At 46.5% G+C, this 23,695-nt stretch overlaps 1 protein-coding gene across 1 annotated transcript in view; it reads left to right on the forward strand.

The window, feature by feature from the left end:
* Window positions 1-23,695, forward strand: part of USP31 (ubiquitin specific peptidase 31) — a 34,317-nt gene that overhangs the window by 2,433 nt on the left and 8,189 nt on the right. The window contains exons 2-15 of the mRNA XM_056336123.1: window positions 10,789-10,926; window positions 11,999-12,087; window positions 13,230-13,322; window positions 14,500-14,635; window positions 15,146-15,290; window positions 16,074-16,257; window positions 16,963-17,074; window positions 17,680-17,774; window positions 18,300-18,377; window positions 18,893-19,022; window positions 20,361-20,480; window positions 20,656-20,881; window positions 21,738-21,896; window positions 22,622-22,774. Of these exons, the coding sequence (XP_056192098.1) occupies window positions 10,789-10,926; window positions 11,999-12,087; window positions 13,230-13,322; window positions 14,500-14,635; window positions 15,146-15,290; window positions 16,074-16,257; window positions 16,963-17,074; window positions 17,680-17,774; window positions 18,300-18,377; window positions 18,893-19,022; window positions 20,361-20,480; window positions 20,656-20,881; window positions 21,738-21,896; window positions 22,622-22,774 (1,858 nt within the window). The remainder of the gene's footprint in view (window positions 1-10,788; window positions 10,927-11,998; window positions 12,088-13,229; window positions 13,323-14,499; window positions 14,636-15,145; window positions 15,291-16,073; window positions 16,258-16,962; window positions 17,075-17,679; window positions 17,775-18,299; window positions 18,378-18,892; window positions 19,023-20,360; window positions 20,481-20,655; window positions 20,882-21,737; window positions 21,897-22,621; window positions 22,775-23,695) is intronic.

A 23,695-nucleotide genomic window follows, 5' to 3' on the forward strand; every position in this document is an offset into this window, starting at 1 on the left:
CCATTGCTGCACTAGAGTTGTTCTGGCAGGAGAAAAAATTGTGGATTTCTCCTGAGTAATAGCAGGAATAAAAGGTTGGAAAGCAGAATTATCTTTTGCCAGTGTAACTGATAAAATCAAAGGGGAAAGCAGACCACTTTCTGGCCAAGATATGTTGTTGATGCAGGCCTGTGGTAGAGGTGTTCAGATAAGAGTGACAGGAGGAAGAGAAATGGGTCTGTAGATTAAATTAAGGCCATATTGCAAGGGTTGTTGGTTTTTTTTTTTATAGCGGAACTTTCTTTGCTTATTTGCAGGCATCATTAATGGTAAGTGAACGCTCCTCTACTTGTTGCTGATGTAGCTGGAGCCCATCAATCTTCTGCCCGCTAGGTCCCCTGGAGGGTTTTATAAAGCATCTTGCTGTGGGGGATCTTGTCCCAGTAGCTCCTGTTCAGTGCTAAACAATGCCAACAGCCTACATCTTACTTGGAAGGACTTTGCCATTACATCAAGTCCTCGGCTGCTTCCTTACAGGGGTCAATTACTTAGAATGGTAAATTAACGCCTCTAAAGACAGTTAAGTAGCCTGAACCTGTTATTAAATTCAGTGTTCTTAATTAAATTTTTTTCAGCAGCAGATTTGCAGCACAGTTAATTTAAAGATGTAGACAACAGGCGTAGATTTGAGAAAAGTGAAAGTTGGCGTTTTCACTCTGGAAACTACTGCTTCTCCCCCAAACAAGAAAAGCAACCCCTCAGGCTTGTTTTGGATAGAGGGTGTAACGTTCTAGATCTGAATGGCTGTAATTGTTTTTAATGGTGAAAAGTGTTTTCAGGAGAGTCATTTTGCGCTTTTACTCCAACAGTAACAGCTATTGACAGTAATATTTATTTGGTAGTCAAAAAGCTGTTTAACCAGCATGCTTAGAAATCCATGTGTGCTGTTTTTTTTGCTTTTTTCCCCTCTTCTGGCACTGAATATAGCTGGGCAAAGGCAATTCCCAATTCCTAAATACTTATCTGCAGGCACTAAGCATGTTTTGGGATAAAGTATAATACTTATCTTCTTGTTCGTTCTTATATTTGTAGGCTTTTTTTCTTGGGGCAGAGGAAATTCTTTTCTAGGAGATTGTCTCTCTGAGTCCTTGTGGACAGAGGCCTTTGAGGGAGCGAGTTTCAAGATGCATTTACCCTTAGTTGTTTTTTCTTGATAGAATTTTCTCTCTTTTTAGGTTAGTCTTCAAGAAATAACCCATCTCACAGTTCATGAATCATATAGTCTTGCTGTTAAAAACAAGGCAAATGCAATTAAAACAAGCAGTTTGTATAAAATGGTTTGTCTTTTGCAGGGCTGAGAGAGAGCCTTGCAAGACAGCCAGTGCATGGTGAGGGGAGGTGAGGTGTTCACCCAGGCAGTGGCTAGCACATCATCTCTGGTCAGATCTGCTTGAAGCACAAGGAACTCTGCCAGTTTCTGCATTTTAAACCTGGCACTTCTTTCTGCCACGAGAAAAAAAAAAATTAAGGATTTTTTTTCTTCCCAGTCTGCAGCGTGGATCTGTATGGAGTGTTCTCCAAACTGTTTGTGATGGCTTATCCTTGGGACAAGGATCTGCTGGGGATAGGGCACCAAGGAAGACTTCGGGAGTGCTTGCTGTCTGTGACTGGAATGCGGTGGGAGTTGTAGGTAAAGCTGTGTGTATCTTCTGCTGTTCCTGTCATGGAGGTGCTTGCTGCCCAGGGACGCATGCTTTGCTTGCTGCGGCTGAGCTGGCAGGAGGTGATGGCAGTGGGGAGGCACATCTTCGCAGGGGCTGGAGGAGCAGCAGGAGGCGGCTGGGGAGCAGGAGGTGCAGAAGGCTGTAGCAATAGGAAAAGGTCAGGAAAGGAATGGCTGGGACATGGAAGCAGAGGGATTTGGTTCCTTGCGTAGCAGCTCTGAGGCTGGGAGCAGGAGAGAGCCCGGGCAGCCCTTCCCAGGGAGAAGGTACGGGAGCACCGTGGCAGAGGTGTTGGATGTTTGTTTTTTATCTCTGCTTTGGATGGCTTTCCTGTTGGTCCTGTGCTCATCTGCAGTTTGTTTTACCGATCTTTTTCTTCCGATTGCTCAGTGGTTTTTATGTTCCTGCCTAAACAAAGCTGCTGCTTTCATAATGAGGGCCAATATTGCAGCTTGTGCTTCCTCTTTCCCCTTTGTGATGGTGTGACAATGGTGACAAACATCTATTGTATAGGCAGTAGCTGTGCTTCGGGCTTGTTTTTTTCCAGGGAGCTGTCCCATTCTGCCTGCAAAGTTCCTGGAAGTGTCAGATAGTGAGGACAGAGCGCCTTTTGTAATGGGGGATCTGTCTGCAACGCTCAGAGGTGGTGATGAGGGTCTTAAGTGAGAAGAATTTTTGTTTAAACTAACTGGGCTTGAAAAATTGTATGTACTTACCCAAATCCTCTACCTTTGCCTTCCTTGGAGTTCTGGCCTCCTGTGGATGATGAGGCTGTTTTCTGTTTTGAGGCTTTCTTGGTAGCTAAGCCAGTTGCACACTGAAACATGTTGATGTTTAACAAGACCTTTTGTATGCTAGAACTGTGCTGATTGCATTTTTTTGTCCTACAAGATGAAGACTGCCTTATTTGTATGACCTGCAGTGTGTACGGCAAAATCAAGATAACTTGTTTGAGTTGGCTTATCAAGAATTAGATCTGAACCCAGAAAGAATCCCTGTTAGTAGAGCAGGGATTATTGTGCAAGCTTAATAGTGCTGCTTCCATTTTTGTTTATTTATTTTTAAACCTGTGCTTAGTATAAGATTTCATCCTAGCTGTGTGTAACTCTTACAGTTTCAAGATACTTGTGTTTTGGAAATGCACTTGGTGTAAATACCACACCTGGGGCAAGCAGTCTGTCAACTGTGTTGGTCACTTCTTTGTGAATTAATAAATAACTTCTCTGAATTATGAAGGAACTGCAAAGTGTTGACACGCTCAGTACCTTTACCTTCTGTTGCAGATGAAATGACAGTCGTTGTCAGCAAGGGACTGCTTGGTGCAGTTCAGACATTGGAAGCCTTCAGTCCTGTACCTGGAGCTGTTAGCCATGAGCTCTTGCACTTGCTAGAGCCCTTGTCCTTTGCTAATGGGACCAGTTATATATGAAGTGGGATCCCCTGGATCATATTTAATTATATTGCTCTCTGCCTAGCACAGCTATCACTTTTTTTTTTTATTCTGGACAGTGTCAACTGCTTATTCCTGGACTATTTCTGTGGGTAGCAGGCCATCCTCTCTTTATGCAAAGATACGGCAGAATGGGACATGAAGGACCCTTCACTCTTCCCTCCTGGTCCCTGGTCTCTTGGTTCATGGTGTTTCGGTTCCTGTGTTCATCTAAAAGGGCTTTGAGTGGGGCTGGGTAGCATGGGATCTTGAAGTGCGTGTTCCAGTTCAGTCCAGGTGTTCCCAGGTTTGGCATTGCAATGGGGAGACTTGTCCTAGAGCTGCTCTGGGATTTGGAACTGACACACTTTACTTGAAACAAAAAACAAGGTACAGATTTCTACATCATTATTATGACACTGGAGCATGCTTCTATCTTCACTGAGATCACAAAGGTCTTTGGCAGTCTTTCCACATTAGTTTTTTTTAGTGTTAATGATCAATAAGATGCAAGTACATTATTGTGTGTGTGTGTTTTGTTTTTTTTTACTTTTGCTTTTTTCTTTGCGTATGTTTCCTTACAATTTCTTTACTGTGTCACCACGGCCACCCTGCCCCCCCCAACCCCACAGTAAAGGGTTTGCTGCAGCAAGATCCTGGTTGCCTTAACATAGTAGTCTGATCTACATGACAAATCCAAAGGCTTTTCTGGGGATTTCTGGGTTATACTTAAAACTTGCATCTGAGTCAGTACACCAGAAGGCCGGGGGAGCAGAGTGCCGAGCTGCAGTCTGGAGGTCAGATGCTGGTTTGCTGAGGGGATTCTGCTGGTGGGGGGAAGCAGAAGTGGTGTGGCTGCTTACCTCCAGAAGTCCAGGAGGTGAGCAGAGGGAAGGGCGAGGGGGAGGCAGGGGAAGAGACCCCAAGGCAGAGCAGCTCTGCCCCGCTGCGAGGCAGCTCTGGGGACTGATGGCTGGATGGACCCTCTGTGGGGCTGGAAGCGCAATTGTGCATTGTTGCTAAAACATGTTCTCTGTCTTCTGAGCTCCAAGGTCCTTATTTCTGCACTGCTCCCACAGAATTACAAATGGTGAAAGTATGAAAACCGTGTCATGTCTGGCAATGCATGGAAGGGGTGAGGGAATGCTTGTTCTTAGGCAGCTTAATTGGATCTGAGCGTTGCTCTGTGCCCCACTTTACACACCAGCATTTATAAATGGCCACACTTGATTGAGAGTAAACACATTTTGTGCTTCCATTTGAACGCATGACTGCTGCAGAGCACTGTTTTAATGAACTCTTTTGCATGTCATTGAGTCAGTGGAATTAATGTTCGTTTTGCAGCATCCTTGAAGTGCACAGGGAGGCTCGTCTGAGCAGTAGTGATCAGATCCCTGTCTCAGGGACCCATGCTCTGACTTGGGTCCTGAGGCAAAACCGGGAGAGAGCAGGAGAGGTATGGGTGTGCAGCTGGAGCGCGAGCTCCTGAGGCTCCCGAGCCCAGCCCTCGAGTCTGTCCCTTACAACAGCTTTTCTTGACTCTCCTTTACTGAACTGCTTCATACTTATGATATTCCCCTGCTCTTTAATCCCTTGCTCTTTTGAATCCCACTGATCAGTCTGCTAGCATAGCAAGAAAATAAGGTCTTTTTGTAGAACAAAATCGGATTTCTGCTATTTATAAGGATGAATTCTCCCAGCAGTCAGCACCAACTCCCAGTGGTGCCTTCCAGCCAGTGTGACTGTGTTCCTGTGAAGAGCCTGGGAAGGCGTGTGCCTATTTGGGAATGCAGCACTCAACAACCCATCTCTGTGTCCTGGTCCCTTTCCCACATGGGAGAGGTGGCTGAGGGGCGCTGGCTGTGAGCCCTCTGCCTGCTCCCTCTGTGCTCTGCTGTCTTGGGGAGCTGCCGGCAGCTCTGCCAGAGCAGAGGAGGGAGTACTGCATGTGCGCACAGCACCCCTGCAAGGTGTTGTCTTGACAAATTTCGCTTTCTCTTTATGTGTTGAAGAAAGGTGGTTAATCAGTATTAATTAAGGCTTCAGCCTGGAAGGGTGGGAGTAGCTGCTAGCATGAGACAGGTGTGAGGCAGGGGTTGGTGGGGTTATGCTTCTTGTTTGGGCTTGTTAAATGTGGTGGAGAATCCCCTCTGGTCCTGGCATGCTGCACTCTGCTGTGCTCCTTTTGTTTTTACTTTTTGGAAGTGTAACAATAAGTGGCTATGCTTATTTCCCCCTCTGCGGCTGGCAAGGGCCTGGCCGTGCAGGGGGCTGTTCTGCACCAGCCTTGAGGATGGCTGGCTGCCCACAGAGCTGCCGTGCTCTCCTGTGGGGTGCTGCCTTCAGAGCCCCCAGCATCTTGGGGATACCCCACAGGCTGTTTTATCCTGCCCTGGCTGCTTTGGCAGACCTGCTGTCTTCAAAACTCCATTTTTCCTCTGTTTAGTGAGCTGTGGTAAAGCTCAGCCAGTGGACATCTCTTCTGTCCTGGGCTGGACCAGCACCTTGTCCTTGGTGCTGGGCAGGAGGCAGAAAAGTGAGCCCCAGGGCTGGTACTGAGCTCGGGGGCCTGTGAGCCCAGCTGTGTCTCTGTAGCGATGCAGGGCCCCACGCACCCAGGGAAATGCTGCGGATGCTTTCTGCCACCAGATCCCTGCTCCTGGCAGTGGGTGGGTTGCCGGGCCCCCTGCTGTGCCAGCGCTTTGTTGCTGCAAGGCAGCTGCCATCACTGTAAGCCTCTGTGGCAGGGGGAGAGGCTTGTTGCACTGAGTCTCCCTGGTTTTCGTGCCTTTTTTTGTTTTGTTTTGTTTTGTTGTTGTTCACAGGCTGCAGCAGCTGAGCAGACATGTCCTGAGTGCTGGAAGCTGTGGGGGTCTGTTGGCAACAGCTGGTGGCAGGGCCCTGGCCAGGAAAGAGCGTAATGGTCCCTACTGGCACTTTCAGCTGGGCGAAGGGTCGCTGCTGGCCTTGGCTTGGTCCCTGGCCTAGGGAAGAACAGAAGGTCTGAACTGTGCTGTTTCCCCAAGTACTGCTTTTCCCAGGAAAGAACATGTCGCTTCAGAGAGCAGAAATTGCTGGTTTTGTGTGTGAGCAGAGGGAGTAATGTAGATGAATGCTCTTCATGAGATGTCTGCTGTAGAAGTTGCCCAAACACAGAATTACATCTGTGGGTTTATAAAAGAAAATAAAAAATAATCTGAGCGTAACCTGATGATGTTCAATGAAAGATAAAGAATAGCCTTTCTTTCCTGCTCACGTGTGGCATTGTGTCAGGTCTCTAATGAGCTGGCTTCCTCCGCTCATGTACAAAAACCTTTCCACAGCTGCTTCCTACAAAAGGCACACTGGAAAATAGACTGACATTTTTCCTCTAGTTGTCTTTGTCATCTGGAACAATAACAGCACCAAAGGAGATGCCAGTAGTTCAGCTATGTTTGGATTTATTTATTGCATCTATTTAGAGCAGTAGATGAATGATTATTAAACTTTCAGTGGGCTGATAAAAATGATAATGCGTCTTTGCTGTAAATCTGCTTTATAGATGGACAGGGACCTGTTTGGTTATAGGGTGCCTGCATTAGGGGGTTAGATAAGTGTATGCAATCAATATGAAATTATGATTTCTCCCCTCTTATCTCTTCTGATGGTGCCACTTCCATTCAGGGTGCCCGAGTGCTGGTGCTTGCACATCTGGGGAAAGGGAAGATTCATTCCTTTTTGTGCCAGACTCTTAGGGGCTGAGATGAGGAAAGGGGCTTGAGGTGCCTGGCTGTACAATCATGGAATGTTGTTGGGAGGGAGCTTCAGGGTCTGTACTTGGGTGTCTCACATCTGAAACAGCTGCACCAGAATTGTTCCTGACTCATTCTTAATACCTTCTGGTGATGGATGAAGTCTGTTCAGATGTGCCACCTATTCTTACAACAGAGCCAGATTAGGGGCAGGGGATTAAAGGCTATGGGGGGTTGGTAAATGTGGTGGGTTTAATGTGTTTTTATGTGTTTTTTAAACCCATTGCTGTTTTAACTCTGTATCTGCAGCCAGTTGTGATGGCTGTTGCATTACTGCAGTGGGTTCAGCGTAAGCAGGATCAGCAAAATGAGGTGTTGTTTTCTTTTGATAAGCGAAAGAGGAGAGAAAGTTTGAGGTTGTTTTGACTTGTACCTGTCTTTGTGTAAAGTAATCTTTCTGCAGCATGAGCAGGTATCTTGGGGAAGGGGTGTTGCAGTTGTGGCCTGGTCTAAACTGAGGTTGCTGCCTGTGCTGCGTAGATGTCACCTGGGCTGCCGTGTTACAGACCAAGTTGAGCTACCTTAGCCCTGTGGGCTGTGGGGAGCCTGGCACGCGCTCCACAGCCAGGGCAGCAGCCCCACGTCCCCTGGGTGGTAGCTCTGCCCCTGACAAGCTGGAACGCCAGTCTCAGGAAATAAATAAAGAGGTTCAGGGTGGACTGTACTTCATGATGAGATACCTGCTCTCTTTGTCCTTTTGCTCATCAATTGTTATTGGAGCTCTTCAGGAACTGCTGGTCTGCCTTGCTGAGAGGTTGCAGTCCCCCGTCTGTGGCACAGGGCTTGCAGGGACCCTGCCACCTGTTCGTACACCACACTGCCCTCAGCCAGAGCCAGAGGGCTGCCTTTGGAGACAGGGAAGCATGTGGGGCTGTATTTGATTGCCGAGCCATCTAGTTGAGTGGGGGCTGCCCTTTAGGAGGAGTTCCTGGTATTTTTCTCAAATTGTTGAATTGTTTGACTCTGTACCTTTATCTCTCATTTGGATGTAATTGTGCTTCTTTACTAATTGTTCTGCACCATGTGTTGCTCCTCCTTTACACCTTGCCTGTCTCGTATTGCTTTGCTGCCCCAGCATCTCAGAGTGTGTCGGGAGGAAGGCACATAACATTTCACAGAGCAGCAGATGCAGAGGTTTAAGGAATAACAAACCCACTTGTAGCAGCGATGGCAGGAAGCATGAGTAACGTTGGGAACACGCTGCTATTGCTGGAGTGTTTTTGTAGCGGAGCCTCTTGTGAGGGAATTGCATCTGATATTTTGTAGTGCTTCCTGAATCACTTCCAACATCTTGTGATCTGTTTCCACAGGCAGCTCTTTATCCTTGGTCCACTCAGGCTGCAAGAGTGTTGAGGAAACCAGAACAGTTATCATGGAGATGATTCTGAGATGAGGAATGACACATATACAGCCCAAGGCATGTGGTTGCTCTGAATCCCTGGGGATCGCTCTGCAGTGGGGCATTGTGGGCTTGTGCAGCTTGCTGTAGGATGACATATCACCAGGAATGCATGTCAATAGAAGTCAGTGAGGGTCTAGGCGGGAGTGATGTGCTGGTGACACTCGGAGAGAGGCGATAAGAAATACTAACGTGGATTCCTGGAAGTCCTGAAGTACTTATGTCTGTTTCCATACAGACACGCACACCCCCACCCGCCCCTTTTTTTAGTTGAAATACCAGATCCGCTTCCTCCTAGTAATACTAAAGACCCTTTTATCTTCAACTCTGTCTACATTAGGACTTAGTAGTAACCCTGTTGGCTAACTTGACGAAAACACTAGACCAGATAAGGCAGCTGCCTCTTAACATGCTAGCTGAAAAGCATTAATGCTGGCCTGATGATATCATACCTTTTCATCCTAGTGCAGATAGGACCGTAGACTGCTGGGGGTGTGGGGTGTGTGTTTCAGCACTTCTCTTTCTCTTGGCCCTCTTTGGTCAACTTGCTGCTGAGAATGAGCTTGGTCTTGCTGCAACCTGCACTGCCTTTGGAGCCCTCCTCCCTCCATGGTGGTACTAGACATTGTCACCTTGGTGTGCTGAGCTGAGTGCAGGAGGGGGATGGGAAGGATGAACGTGGCTGTTAGAAGGCAAGTGTGTTACTGTGAAGGCATGGACAGCAATTGTAGAGGAAAAGGTGTAGCGAGATAACCACTTAAGACTGGACTAAAATCTCTGCTTCACACTTCAGCGACTGATTTTCAGTTTGGAACCTGACAGTAATTTAAGGGCTAAATTTAATTTTCAGTGTAATTTTTTGAATAAAGGTAACATTTGCAAAGGAAGTCTCCACATTCACATCTTAAATTCTTCCCTCCACTATTGTCTGGGTGCGTTCAGCTGAACGCAAGTTCTGTGAATACCAGCCTTCTCTCCTTGCTACAGATTTTTTGGATATTTTGGAACATTAATTTTTCCTAATTCTAGGTGAGCCACTAAATCCTGTAAGCAATGGCTGACTGTTAGCTGGGACCACAAACTCCAGTCATGGTGTCATGGGGCTGGAAGGGTGACCAGCCCCAACACCCCAGCTTGAGGCAGGGCCTGGGTCTGCAGAGCAGCTCGAGACCTGCTGCTGGGCCCTGCCGCTATCTAACAGCGAGGAGCTGCCTTGTGAGCGCCTTAAGATGGGTCAGCATGAAGCTTTCTTAAAAATAATGCGTTGTGGTCTGATCAAGAAACTAGTGTCTCGTAAATCTAATGGGAGAAGTATAATGCCAGGAATTGTAATAAAGTTGGTGGGAGTGGGACCCTGTGCCACGGTATTCAGCTGAAGGATGTTTAGCGATGCGAAGGAGAGCTCTGGTTATGAGACCATCTGTGGTTGAGGCCACGCAATGTCAGCTGGTAAATGACAAGGGTGTGTCTTGGGTGGTGGGTTTCTAGCACAGCTAAACTAGGTTTCTCTAGATCATTGCCATCTTGTCCTGATACCTGCTGGGTGCGTGTTGGGTGTTTAGGTATCACACCAGATCTGCAAGTAAGTTCACTGTATTTTCATGGGTTAGTATTAAATTTCATATGGTGCAACACTAATAATTCACTAGGCTTTCTGCTGAGGGAGGGTTCTCAGTATCAGGCTGATACCTGAAGAGGCTTAAGATCATTTTTCGGACCATGTTTTGTTACTTTTTCCTGCCAATGGATCTTGTTTTGCTTAATGGGAACTAGGAGTGGGGAAGGCTGTTTGGTCCCCTTTAATCTTTGAGTCCCTACAGACTACTTCAGATTTTTATCCCCAATAAATTGGCTCACAGCAGCATCCCAAGCTGCTCATGTTACATTGAGCACTGAGCAGGGGTGTGCTGGGCTCCCAGCTGTGTGGTGCAGAGGTGGGTGTTCAGTGTGGACCACTCATTTGTTTAGAACTGTGCTTACATATTTTACACAGGAGAGTGCTGGTGCCTGTGCAGGTGAGGACAGTAAATCTGTTGTCAGAAGGGCTTGCACATATGTAATGAGAGCAGATTATTTCTGTTTTCCCTTATTTTGCTGCCTTGAGGCAGGTGGACAGATTGTAGTGGATAGAGAGTATATGTTTATCAGTCCTTTCCTGTCTTTTTCATCACCACCCCCACCTCTTCTGGTGACCCCATTTTCTAGAGGGATAAAGCGAGCAGCCCAACCTCATTTCTCAAATCTGTTGTAAAGTCTGATTAGAGGAATGGAGGAGCTCTGGCACTGTGCGCGTGTGCAGCCTGCCTGGGCCCTCTTGGTGCTCCTTGGGGCAGCTGGTCTGCTGCAGCTTTCCCGCATGGCTCTTGCCCTTCAGGTGCAGCCTGGTCTCTGCCCATGCCACTGCCCCTTTTTAGGAAGAGCTTGTTCATTTTGCTTTTGCTATACACCATCTCTGTCTCTCCACAGAACATTGTGTCCAAGAACGCTATGCAGTACCGTGGGAATGCCCAGCACGATGCACAGGAATTCCTGCTTTGGCTTCTAGACAGAGTCCACGAAGATCTGAACAATGCAGTGAATTACAGTGGCATGCCTCAACTCAAGGTAAAGGATTTTGCTGCGAGCCAACATGGGAGAGTAGCTGTAGCTTTGCATACAGTCTTTCATTTTAAATAGGTTCTCCCTGTTGGCTTCTCAACTCCCAGTAATTCAGATTGAAAGAAAGCTTGGATTAAAATGCTGCTTATTTCTGGCCCTGTGAATGTAACTAGCCATTTCACTAATCTGTGGCAAGTGTTCCTGTTGTGGTGTAACCCCAGCTGGCAACTAAGCACCACGCAGCTGCTCGCTCACCCCCTGCCCTGGTAGGATGGGGAGGAGAATCAGAAAGAAGGTAAAACCTGTGGGTTGATATAAAAACAGTTTAATAACTGAAATAATAATAATAATAATAATGAAAAGGGAGACAGCAAAGAGAGAGGAATAAAACCCAAGAAGAACAAGTGATGCACAATACAGTTGCTTACTGCCTGCTGACTGATGCCCAGCCACTCTCTGAGCAATGATCGGTGGCCCCTGGCCAACTCCCCCCAGTTTCTATACTCAGTATGATGTTCTATGGTATGGAGTATCCCTTTGGCTAGTTCAGGTCGGCTGTCCTGGCTATGCTCCCTCCCGGCTTCTTGTGCACCTCGTCACTGGCAGAGCATGGGAAACAGAAAAGTCCTTGGCTTAGGGTAAGCACTACCCAGCAACAACTAAAACATCAGTGTGTTGTCAACATTATTCTCATACTAAATGCAACCCACAACACTGTACCAGCTACTAGGAAGAAAATTAACTTGATCCCAGCTGAAACCAGGACTGCTCCCCAGTACAATCACTTGTGAATGGTCACAAACCACTCTGCAAGAGCTGGGAGGCATTATAGGGGAAGGGCTGCCAGGCATATTGTCTGGTGTGAGATCCATGCCTTTCCTTGGACTGCCCCAGCTACTTCACATTCCTGCATAACCACCGGTGTGAGCAGAGCACACTTGTTATTTAAAGATCTTGTGACGTTTTTCTGGTGGTTTTGGGCAAGGAGGGCCCAGATTTGACTAGGGGTACTGGAGCTATTTGGTATGGTGCATCTGCACGCCTGGGTGTGCTTCTAGGGTTTATTCTTCTCTTTTAGCCACCGTTGGAAGATGATGTGCTGCTCGAGGGACCAGCCTTTCCAATCAGTAGTACTTTTGTGCAGGAACTCTTTCAAGCCCAGTACAGGTATGATATTTCATAAATTCTGAGGCATTATTGCATGCATTGGTGACTCCCTTATAATTTTGCCCTAACACTAGCTCCCAGTACAGTTGAGACTGGTGTCATTGTGTTAACAGCTGTTTCTGAATTCCTGCTAAATGAAATCTGAACTAAGATCTTGCTCCAGAGGAGTAAAAGAATTGCACTACTTCAGCTTTGGTATAGTCTGTGAAAATCTACAGTATGTACCACTTCTTCATCTGCCCTGATGCATCCTGAAAGCAAGCCAGTGCTCAGTGGAGTAAATGCTAAGGACAGCGCAGTTCTGCAAGGCTTTACCCTGGCTGCTGAGAGGCAAGAGCCTGTGGCAAGATCTGGAGGTGCCTGGAGGCTGCTGGGGAGTTACAGATCCCAGGCATCATGCAGGGTTCCTGTTATCTGGTGCTTGGGAATTCTGAGCTGAATCTTTCACTGCCCCTTCAGGGTTTTCCCATGAGTTTTCCCATGCTTCTCAGGAAGTGAGCTTTCTAATTTCAGAACTAACACAAGAAGACAACCTAGTTTCCAGTGTTCCTCGATGGCTTGTATCTGTGCTGCTATAAGAATTTTAATTGCTGGGCTTTCTCCACAGTATTTGCCAAAGCTTCCTTTGCAAAGGAGAAACCTTAAGCCTGGTATAAAATGTGAAGCCAGTGTAAGGTCGCAGGTTAATTCTAAATGTGAGAGAAGTATTGTCTGGAGTTTTTCCTCTTCCGAGTAAGAGATCTGTGCACCTGCAGTGCTGACTGTTGCCATCTCGTTCCTGTCACTTTTCTTCAAAGACAATACCCTTCCAGGCCTTTCATGTTGGAGCTACTTTTGGTGAATTATTAATTTTGTAGTGATGTTTATTAAAAGTCATATTCAGTGACTGGAGTGAAATCTTTTCCTGGTATGCCCTGTAATGAACTTTGAGACTAATTACTTTAAAAGGATCTAGAAATTAGGAGCCCACCATTTGCAGCAGCTATGTCTATACAGCCTCTGTGCAGAGCTGCTTTGTATGGAGAAAGAAGAGTGGAAAGGGGCAGTCAGATTGACATGCAGAGGCTGTTGTTTGTGATTTGATGTATCCGTTCCTGATGAAATGAGGTATAACGCTGCCCTATTATTGATATTTGTACTAGGTCCTCTCTGACGTGCCCTCATTGCCAGAAGCAGAGTAACACCTTTGACCCTTTTCTCTGCATCTCTCTGCCGATTCCTTTGCCCCATACACGGTATGTAACTGTCTTGAACTAAATGTTCGCTGTTTCCCATGCATATAGTGTTATTTAATTTGCTACAGAAGGAAGAGAGATGTCAGCAAAATTTCTCTGGTAAGTCTTTAAAAAAGATAGATAGGACCATATGGGGATTTAATTTTTTCCTTTGCAGGTAGATTGAGCCTTTTACTTGATTCAGAATGGCCCTCCACCCCCACCTTTAACTTCCTATAGAATTAATTTTTTTTGGAAAAAATATCTTTGATTCAGGTAACCAAAATATTTTGCTTTTGACTTAATTTATAGCATTAAATTGAAAAGGGGAAAAGGATGAAACACTTTCTTTTTTTTTTTACTTTCTTTAGAACAGTCTCACTGATTACTCCAATTTCAAAAAGTGAAGTTAAAAGCTTTCCTGCAAAATGTTTTGCTTTATTGAAAGACAGCTGTTGCCAATAAAGAAAAAAGCTCCAGGGAGAAAAAAAAAAATCCAGATAAAAAGTTGAGAGCGAAGATAAAGATGCACAGCAAAACTACCCATTGTATGCGTAAGCAACTCCTTCACCTGATATTTTGGAGGCAGAAAACTTGTATGGGTTCAAGAGGGAATGGAACGAAGTAATGAAAGGCCATAGTAGTTGTAACTGTCACATTTGGTGCAGAAGTCCCTGCTCCATGACAGAATGGAGACTGAGTGGGCTTTCCTGGGAAGATGTCCCTGGTTGGCTAGCTGCCCCACTCGTCCCAAGATAGTGCTGCTGGCTGCTGTTGGAGGCAGGGCTGAGTGGTGAGAGGCAATGTGGAGCAGCTGTTCCCAGCAGCAGCTCTCTGAGTGTGTTAAGGTGTTGCCTTGCACTGTCCTAAGCTGCATTACTAGATCCTTGTTGGAAAATTATGATTGCTTTGTCATAAACAGTTTCATTTTTAACTTTGTGGGGCTTTTTTGAGACAACATTCTGCTTGCAGAAGTAAGTATCACCAGTCAATGTAGTAGGAAAGGAGTCTTTGGAAATCAAACATACCTGTCTGGCTGCGGCCGAGCATAACTCCAGTGTGAGGTGGATCCAGACTGCCTGGAGGGCCCTGTAGTTTATGGGCAGGCTGGATGCACCCAGGCTGGGCTGGCCCTGGGTGAGGTGCTGCCCAGAAGTGCTGAGGCCAGCCCCAGCAGTGCCTCCTGTGCTGTCTGCAGGCCGCTCTACGTCACCGTGGTGTACCAGGGCAAGTGCTCTCACTGCATGCGCATCGGAGTGGCAGTGCCCATCTCTGGAACGGTGGCCAGGCTGCGGGAAGCTGTCTCCTCAGAAACGAAGATACCCACAGAGCAGGTAATGGGGCTTGTCTCATCACCCGTGTGCTCTCCCTTCAGCCGGAGGGAGCACGGAGGCTTTTGTTCTATGCTGAATATGTAGGAATTGAAATTTGCTGCCCATGACTGAATGGGGGAACCAAAAAGATCATGTTTTCCCTGTGCATTGGCTTTTTGAAACCTAGGGATGTTGGGATAGCTATCAGTGGTGTGTGCAGACCTTCTGCCTGATCACACAGTGATTTGTGCATGCTGGCAGCAAGGAAACTTGGCGCCTATGGGGAGTTCCTCTGTAGGAAGAGCTTCAGGAAAGCTGTCAGATCCCACCAAAACCTCTCCATGTGCTGCCTTTACCCCAGCTTCTCTTTTATGGCAGTCCTTTTCCCTCTTCCTTGCTCCTGGCCAATTCCAGGATGTTTTGAGGAATGCTAAACCCTTAGCAGGAAAACCCCTGTTGAGAGGCAGGGCAGCTCAGCTGGACGAAGCACAGGTGGTTTAATGGATTCTGGGTTGCTTCTGCTGACTCTAGATCGTGCTGACGGAGATGTACTATGATGGTTTTCATCGTTCCTTCTGTGATACTGATGACCTGGACACCATTCATGAAAGCGATTGCATTTTTGCCTTTGAGACCCCAGAGATATTTAGGCCTGAGGGTATCCTCAGTCAGAGAGGTAAGTCGATAACTCTGCTTAATGCCCACCTCAGGAGACTAGGTGAGGGAGGCTTGTTTTGGGAAAGGGTATACTTGAGAGTAAAAGTCCCACAAGTAGTTGATGTTCTGGTGTATTGATTTCAACTCTGACTTTGTCCAGACACGTTTTAGCAGACTTAATGGTGTTGTCAGCCAGCAGGTTATCAAGAAGTGATGTACATTCCTTTCTTCCTCTTCTCAGGGCTGATTCTGCAGGCCAGGCTAGCTTAATGTGAAATCTGTTGTCGGGCTTAATTTAAAGACCTGCTGGGGACTGGTGAAGCAACAAAATTGTGTTATTTAAAATCAGATTGCCAGTGATGAATAAACAGTCTCAGGAATGAACAAACACTTTCTCTTTCAAAGCTCAGAACCCTCAGCTTCTCTGCGTCTCCTTCTCAGTGAAAGGGAATAATTGCATCCTGGGTAGATGGAGCATCATCAAACGCAAATTTTATTATTGGAAGTAACAAGTTGGGTTTCTGTCACTTTAGCTTTTCTGGCAGGCATACAAAGCTGTGAGTGCTTGTACAAATTGCTGTGAAAAATCAGTTAGGTGAGCACTTGCATATAATTTCTTTCTGTAAAGAAATAGTCACTATGAAAAGTAATTGCTCTTTGAAGCCTTCATATGAGTCATAAAAATGGTCCTGATTCCATAGTGACCTGCTCCTCTGCAGCCGAAGGAGGGTTTCTTGAGGGGGCATCAGGGCACTCAAAGCAAATGACATAACAAAATGTTTCCTTTCTCCTAATTTTTCAGGAATACATGTGAACAATAACCTGAATAACTTGAAATGTGGCACTGAGCACTCCCGAACAATATCTTACTCTCAAGGAACAGTGAAGTCTGAAAAACTGGAACAGTCCTCTACTAAACCAGCAACGAATGACAAGATTGTCTTGCTGGTGTGTAACAGAGCGTGCACTGGACAGCAGAGCAAAAGGTGACTGGCTACTTCACAGTCAGAGTTACTTTTCTGGCTGCTTCCTTAATTGACCTGGGTTTTACTCAGTGTAGTGAAAACACGAAGTGAAGGAGCAACAGCTTGCATTCCTAGCTTGTATTAGGTGCTAAAGAACACATTGATCAAGAAACATTAATGAATGCAGCAAAATATTCCTAATTTCAGTGAACTTCAACTAGTTAAGTGTTACTAGAAAGTGGTGGATGCAGACCAGTTGGAAGGACATACCAGCTCTATGGAGCTCTCTGGTTTCAGAGAGCAGCAAGCATGCCTGACCAGATCCTGTGACATGTGGAAATTTTTACTTGGAGTGCAAACAGGGAGGGTGGGAAGTGGCAAAGGCATTTGTACCAGCCACACTGAGACCTGTCGCAGCTGCTGAAGTTTGTTTCACAAAAAGTTATACCAGAGGTCACAAAGCTTTGGAGCCTGAAGCAAGCTGCTTAAGGACAGACCAGGGATGCAGCCCCTTAACAAGAACCCTCCGCATGGGCAGCAGTAACAACATTTCCTTGAAGCATCTCTCCTCTGGAGACTAAATGCCTTGTTTCTGGGGAGTTTCATCCAAAGCATGCCAAGCTCCATAGGTGCCATGTGAGGAGGGTGACACTGTCAGAGTCAGGATCATATTTATGAACAGAGTAATCTTTTAATTGCTCTTTCCAATGCTTCTCCTTCCTGTAGGTTTGGCTTGCCCTTTGTGTTGCATTTGGAAAAAACAATTGCTTGGGATATTCTGCAGAAGGAAATTCTGGAGAAGATGCAGTATTTCCTGCGGCCTGCAGCTTGCATGCAGGTGAGGCAAATGGTTTGTCTGTTCTGAGACTTCCAGCTTTGTGGGATGTGAGCTAAAGGGGAAGCCAGTTACTTGGAGTGATAAACATGCTGCACATACTGAACTGATGGCTTCCCAATATTTCTTTGTGCAATAATGTCCAAGTCTGGTATTCTACATCCTTGGTGCTTTTGTCTACTTGCTGAAAGGTACAATTAAGATTAGACTGGTCAGGTGTAGAAATCGCATGCTTCATTTCCTTGCTTCCAGTAAATACTTGAGAGGTTAGTGCTGCACTGGAAATCCACGGTTTGGTGGTGTTTACCTAAAAGCAAAGATGAAACATTTGCTTAGTGACTGTGTGTTTCTGATGAGATCTCCCTCTGAGAGCAGAGGGGTGAAGAGGGGTGTCACCATAGAAGACTTGTTGGGTACAAAGCCTCAGTTGCTGTACCTCACACCACTCTTAGCTGCTGCTTGTAGGCATCTTTGAGACCTTGTGCATTTGCTTTCTCATGTAAAACACACATTCTATGATAAAGTATGTTTTGACTGGTACTGAGAGCAGGTTTGCACACAGGTAAGTTGGTTTGAATTGTTGACATGGCTTCTACTCTCTGTCACAGGTTTGCCCCTTCAGTTTGCGAGTGGTCAGTGTTGTGGGCATAACGTACTTGCTACCTCAGGAGGAGCGACCCCTCTGCCATCCAACAGTGGAAAGGTGAGCTGGTCATCCTTCCCAGGAGTAGAGAGAAGTTTGTCAGCTGGGACCTCTGTGTGTAGCCATGCAGAAAGGGACAGTCTTGGTGTGGGTGTGTGGAATGGACTTTACGGGCCTAAGGAGCAGGGAAACGACTGTCCTCAAGAAGCTGTGTGAGGATTGCTCAGTTGTGTGTCATGCCATCTGGAGTATGTCCTTCTTGGAAATGGAGAACAGAATGAAAGTATTACTTCATTACTCCTCCCCCTCTTTTTTGCGTGACTGTTATTCTTTAGAAATCTTTGTAGATGTCTGTTCTGTAAATAAGTGTAGGTTTAATTACAGAACTAATGTACTTAATAAATGCAGTTTGCCAATATTGCCATGCTCTTTGCTGTATGAATTCCTTTTACTCCTTTGCACGCTTGAGCTGTGTGGGAACAGAGGAAGGATGAAGGGCTAGTGGAGAGAAGCTGTATCCATGTAAAAGACAACGTAGGCTTCAGATAGAAAGATGGTCTAACTTCTGTCTGCTCCTCTCTCTAGGGCATTGAAGTCATGTGGACAGGGGGGAACTGCTCATGTGAAGTTAGTGGTAGAATGGGACAAAGAAACTAAAGATTAGTAAGTATAAAGTGGAAAGCCTTCGAGTGTGTTCACCATCAGGAGTGATGCTTGTGGCTTGCGTGTGTGAATTGTGCACCCTTTGGCAAATGTGAGACCCATCAGAAACCCCACCCTGTGCCCTGCCCTGGCCTCTGTGCGCAGGGGCAGGCTGGGGCTGGGTACCCTAGACTTGCTCAGTGTCGGGAATCCTTTTCTCTCTATCCTGGGTTTTGCATTATGGAGCAGGTATCTTGCCTGTGGCTCCTTCCCCCACAAATCATATTTGTGTGAGAAAGTTTGTGGGCAGTGAGTAGCTTTTTCTGCCTGAGGTAAACTGGAGTGGGTGCCCACTGGAGCTGTTTACACCTCTGCTAGCTGTGCTGCCCTGTCAAGGATCTCTTGCCAGTCAGCTCTTGCTCACATGTAATGGGACAAATCCAGGAAAGACCTGTTGATTGTATGTTCAGAAAAGCCCCTCGGCAGCATGGGGAGCGGGTGGATGTGCTGGTAAATGTGTTGTCTCCCTGATGCAGCTTGTTTGTGAATACAGAAGAGGAGTATATTCCAGACTCTGAAAGCGTTCGCCAGCAGAGAGAGCTTCATCATCAACCTCAGACTTGCACTTTATCTCAGTGTTTCCAACTGTACACCAAAGAGGAACAGGTGGGGATAAGACTATACAGCAGCCAGGAACTGGAAGGTCTGGCTGGTCCATGTGCTGCATGAACTCCCATACCCAGCAGTGTAGCTGTTTTCTGCAAACACTGATGTGTTGATACAGGACAATAAATTTGTAACACAATGCTAGTTACCAGTCCTGCTAACAGAGTTTCTCTGCAGTGAGGAGAAAGTTTTGAGAGGTACTGCTTTTGGTTTTTTTGCCCCCCAGCTGTCGATATGAGAGCGCACTCCTCTATTCTGCAGTTTCCTCCCTGTGAAATAGTGATGTCTTTTTTTCTGGCATCCATTATAAAGGGTTAGAACAATGTGGCTTCTTCATGGGAATTTACTGATGTATCTTGGAGCAGGTCTATGTTTCCAAGGCTGAGCAGGGGTGGGGTGGGCTCAAGACCCACTGAGTGGGCCCCCCCAAGCAGCAGTGCAGAGACTGCTGAGCTCAGTTCTCCAGAAGCGTGGCTGCTCTCTTCCTCTAGATCTGCTCATGGTGTGAGGAGGTCGAAGTGACAGGAACAATAGTGTGCCACAAGGCAGACTAGAGATGGGTCTGATCTGGCCCTTGCCTGGAACTTGCAAGCAATCTGCATTTCTTTGCCAGAGGTCTCTAATCTGCTGTAAAATGGGATAGTCCTAGAGTTGGACTGTGGACCTTTGAGCTTTAATAATTTTGGAATCTCTCTTGTAGCTTCTTTCAGAGGTGAGGGAAAAATTGTTCGAAATTGCTTGACAGCTTAAAGCTCTCTAACTTCTGAGATTTCTGAGCACTGGGCTTTGGAGGGAAGCATGTTGCGTTTGTGTCTTTGAAAAGACATGTTGTCCTTGGTGGGCAATGAAAACCTTTGCAGTTTATAAGTCTGTGCCATTGGGACATAGGGAGGGAGAGGGTTTTCAGAGGACAGTAAGGTGTCAGAGATGAAATTCAAAGTACGTCTGTCGTCTTCCTGTTCTGATTCTTTCTTTGTTGCTGGTTTTCTTGTGAGAGTACTTTTATTCAGGCTGCCAAGCCTGCCTACTTCTTGCCTGTTTTTTCTTCTCTCCCACTTCAAAGGGATTGGAATTTATAAGGTCAGAATAGCTTCTCTGCACAAACAGCACTAGCTGAATTCTGTCTTGCAGTGAGAAGTGCCTCCTGCATGAGGTGCACGTGTCTACATGCTTGTCACTATTTTGAAAAGTGTCAGTGCGAACCTTGCATTTTCAATGAGCTTGATAAATGCTGGAGACAGATGGAATGCAGGGCCTGGGCCAGCAGAGGAACAGTGGTGTAGTCAAAGCTGCCTTGGAACAGGAAAACTAATACCCACTCATGCCTTTTCCTTGTAGCTTGCCCCAGATGATGCATGGCGATGCCCGCACTGCAAGCAGCTGCAGCAGGGTAGCATCACACTAAGCCTCTGGACCTTACCTGATGTTCTCATCATACATCTCAAAAGGTTTAGACAGGTAAGGATGTCTGCAGTGTTTCAGGAGGACTGCTTCTCAGCCAGGGAGTGACCTGACTAGACCACTTCTTCCAAAGCAGCTGTTCTGTCCTGTGCATTCTTCTGTGGGTTTTCGTTTTCCCCAGGCATGGTGGTCTTGCTGCCACTGCAGCTTATGCTGTTCTTCGTTTACACAGGAAGGAGACCGAAGGATGAAACTTCAAAACATGGTTAAATTCCCCCTGAGTGGCTTGGACATGACTCCTCATGTTGTTAAACGCAGTCAGAGCAGCTGGAGTCTGCCATCTCACTGGTCACCCTGGAGGAGGCCTTACGGTCTTGGAAGGGATCCTGAGGACTATATCTATGACCTGTATGCGGTTTGCAATCATCATGGCACCATGCAAGGGGGACACTATACAGGCAAGTAGCCTGCAATATTTACATATTTTGGATCCTTTCAGAAAGAAAACAGGGATATTTTTCTATTGAGTGTCTGTAACCTCATCTTTCTTGACAAAAGGACCTAACCCAACTAACAGGAGCTAGCTGTGTAATACTGGAGGGGTAGCTTTTGTGACTTTGAGGAATGGAACAATGCCTGTTGACCCCAGATGTCTTACTGTACATTTCTTTCTCTGCTATTTTTTTCCCCTTCAGAGTAATGTAACTGGCCTTTCATGTTTCAGAAATGCTCCTGGCCACTCAACACAGAACTTCTGTAGTTGCAAGAGGCTGGTACATGTAGGAAGCATTTGCACATTGCCTCTGTGCAGAGTCAATTTATGAACTCCTCTTTGATTGTTCCAGCAGCTTCCAGAGCAGCCAGATACGGAGTTGCTTTGTGGTTCTTGGAATCTGCTTGTATGACTTCACACAGCAGCCAGAAAAACGTGTGTGTCTGGTTTTGCCCTCTGATGTACATTTCTGGACTGTGTTGTCTTGGGTGGGCTCAGTCAGGAGGAGATTCACCAATGGAGGCAGACTGCCACAAGGAACAGAATGTGAGGTGAATGGAGCCACCCATTCTGTGTTCTGTTCTTAGCAGTAATGTTGGACAAAGAAAATCCTGAGATGCGAGCCGTTCATTGTATTTTGGTGGCCTCAGGCCCCCATCTTGCCAGTCAGACTGGAAAACAATGTGTTGTGTGAATATATCTGTTCCTTTCATCATCCTCCAAGTCCATCATAGCAGATAAGGTCATGTTTAAGTTATCATACAGCAAATCCGAGAGCAGCAGGAGTTAGGAAAGTCTAACAGCAATATATTTTCTCTCAGCATATTGTAAAAACTCGGTTGATGGCCAGTGGTACTGCTTTGATGACAGTGATGTTCAGCAACTTTCTGAAAACGAAGTCTGCAAGCAGACAGCTTATATTCTTTTCTACCAGAGACGCACAGCAATCCCGTCATGGTCTGCTAACAGCTCTGTTGCAGGTAAGCCCTGCTGGAATTGTCAAGGGGTGGTTGTGGGTTTCTCTCTCATGGATAGTTTGTCCTGAGGAATTTTCTGCCCAGCTCTGCTTAAGCCCCCACTTTTTGTCCCAGAGCTTGGTGAGGCCTGTCTGAGTCTGCTGCTGTGTATCAGAGGCCATGGGAAGCTCCCACTTCTTCTGTTTAAGGCTAGTTGTGGCAAAGAGGCTGTGGCAATGGGGGAACCCCCCTCCACCCCCATGAGTAATTCTGCTCAGAGCAGCCCTCGTCAAAGCTGTGACATAAAAGTGTGACTAGCTCATTCCCTCGAGCAGTGCTGATGGATAGGCAGCCAGCAGCTGAATGTGTCGGTTGAACCCAGAGTAAGCTGGAGGCAGATGCAGGCTTGATGCCTTGCCTTGGGAAAGGGAAGAATTAAAGGAAAGGACTTGCACTGTGCTTTTGCAGCAGCTCAAGGGCTGCCCTCTGCCTGCGTGCTCTTGTGCTGATACTGTTGATTCCCAGCATACTGGGACAAGTGTAGTTCTGTCTTCCACTTATGACCAAAACTATTTTGTAAGAGTAAAGGCTTACTGTCTCGGCAGTATCTGGACGCTGGCTCCGGGCTCTTAAGTGTCTATTGAAGCCAGTGCAGTGCAGTACGTGCCTGACTCTCAGTGGCCTTCCAAGGTTTCACATGTTCCACAGCTGCATGCCACTGGCCTGATGTCTGTGTTTGATTCTTGCAGGCTCCACAAGCTCCTCGCTCTGTGAGCACTGGGTTAGCCGTCTTCCTGGTAGCAAGCAGCCCAGCATTGCCTCGGCAGCATCATCACGGCGCACGTCTCTAGCTTCGCTCTCGGAATCGGTAGAGCTGACTGGGGAAAGAAGTGAAGATGATGGTGTGTATCAACACTGTAGTGTGTGTGGGATACTGGTCCATTAGTCTTTCAGTTACAAGATCCCTACTAAACCAGCTGTAAAATATGTAGTGACAAGGGGCAGTTACTCTAGCAGTTGGAGGAGGCAGGCGCTGTGTCGGTAGGAGCAGATGGGTTCTGGCACAGGTGACCTTTTCTCTGGTGTGGAAGGATGGAGAAGAGCAGGGCAAGAGCCTTTTAAAGCAAGGAAATACAGTCAATGAAACCTCTCAAGAACTCTTGTACTTATGTTTTTTCTGGGTTTCACTGCAGCACCTTTGCAGGGAGGCTGACATACTGCTGCAGCTTAGCATAGGTGCTAATTGTCTGCTGCTGTGCTGTAGACTGCTTCCAGGGAGGAGAGAAGTGAGTGCCCATAACCGGTCAGTTCCTAGCTTTGCCTGGCTCCTTCACCTAGTGCCTTATAACTTCTGAAAATGTGGAGCTTTGCAGGTCACTGAGCATTTTGAAGCGGGTATAGATGTCCCTGCAGCAGCATTGTGATAACCGTCAGACCTAGCATGTCTAAAATGCTTATTGTACTTTGTGTTTTTTAACACAAATACATTTATCTAAACAGGTAGGAAATCCTACTTTGCCTTTTACAGGATGGTATGTTAATACAGAAAAATGTATTTCTGGGAGCACAATCATAGGTGGTGAACTCACTGCTAGTTTCAAGGACTTCCAAGGTGCGGAACCTGTTTGGTCTCCTGCTGCTCAGGGATGAGAAGAAAATCTAGATTTTTCAGTTACAGGCTTCAGCAAGTTACTTCTGGGGGAACACTAGCAAATAGCATTTGTTGAATCTCTTACTCAGCTTTCACGCAAGAAGCTGTGTCTGCAGCAGGCATGAAGAGGTGTAGGCCTACAGTGTGGTGTAGGTGGGCTGTCTGACTGAGG

The sequence above is a fragment of the Falco biarmicus genome, chromosome 4 (assembly GCF_023638135.1).
Source record: "Falco biarmicus isolate bFalBia1 chromosome 4, bFalBia1.pri, whole genome shotgun sequence".
Taxonomy (NCBI): domain Eukaryota; kingdom Metazoa; phylum Chordata; class Aves; order Falconiformes; family Falconidae; genus Falco; species Falco biarmicus.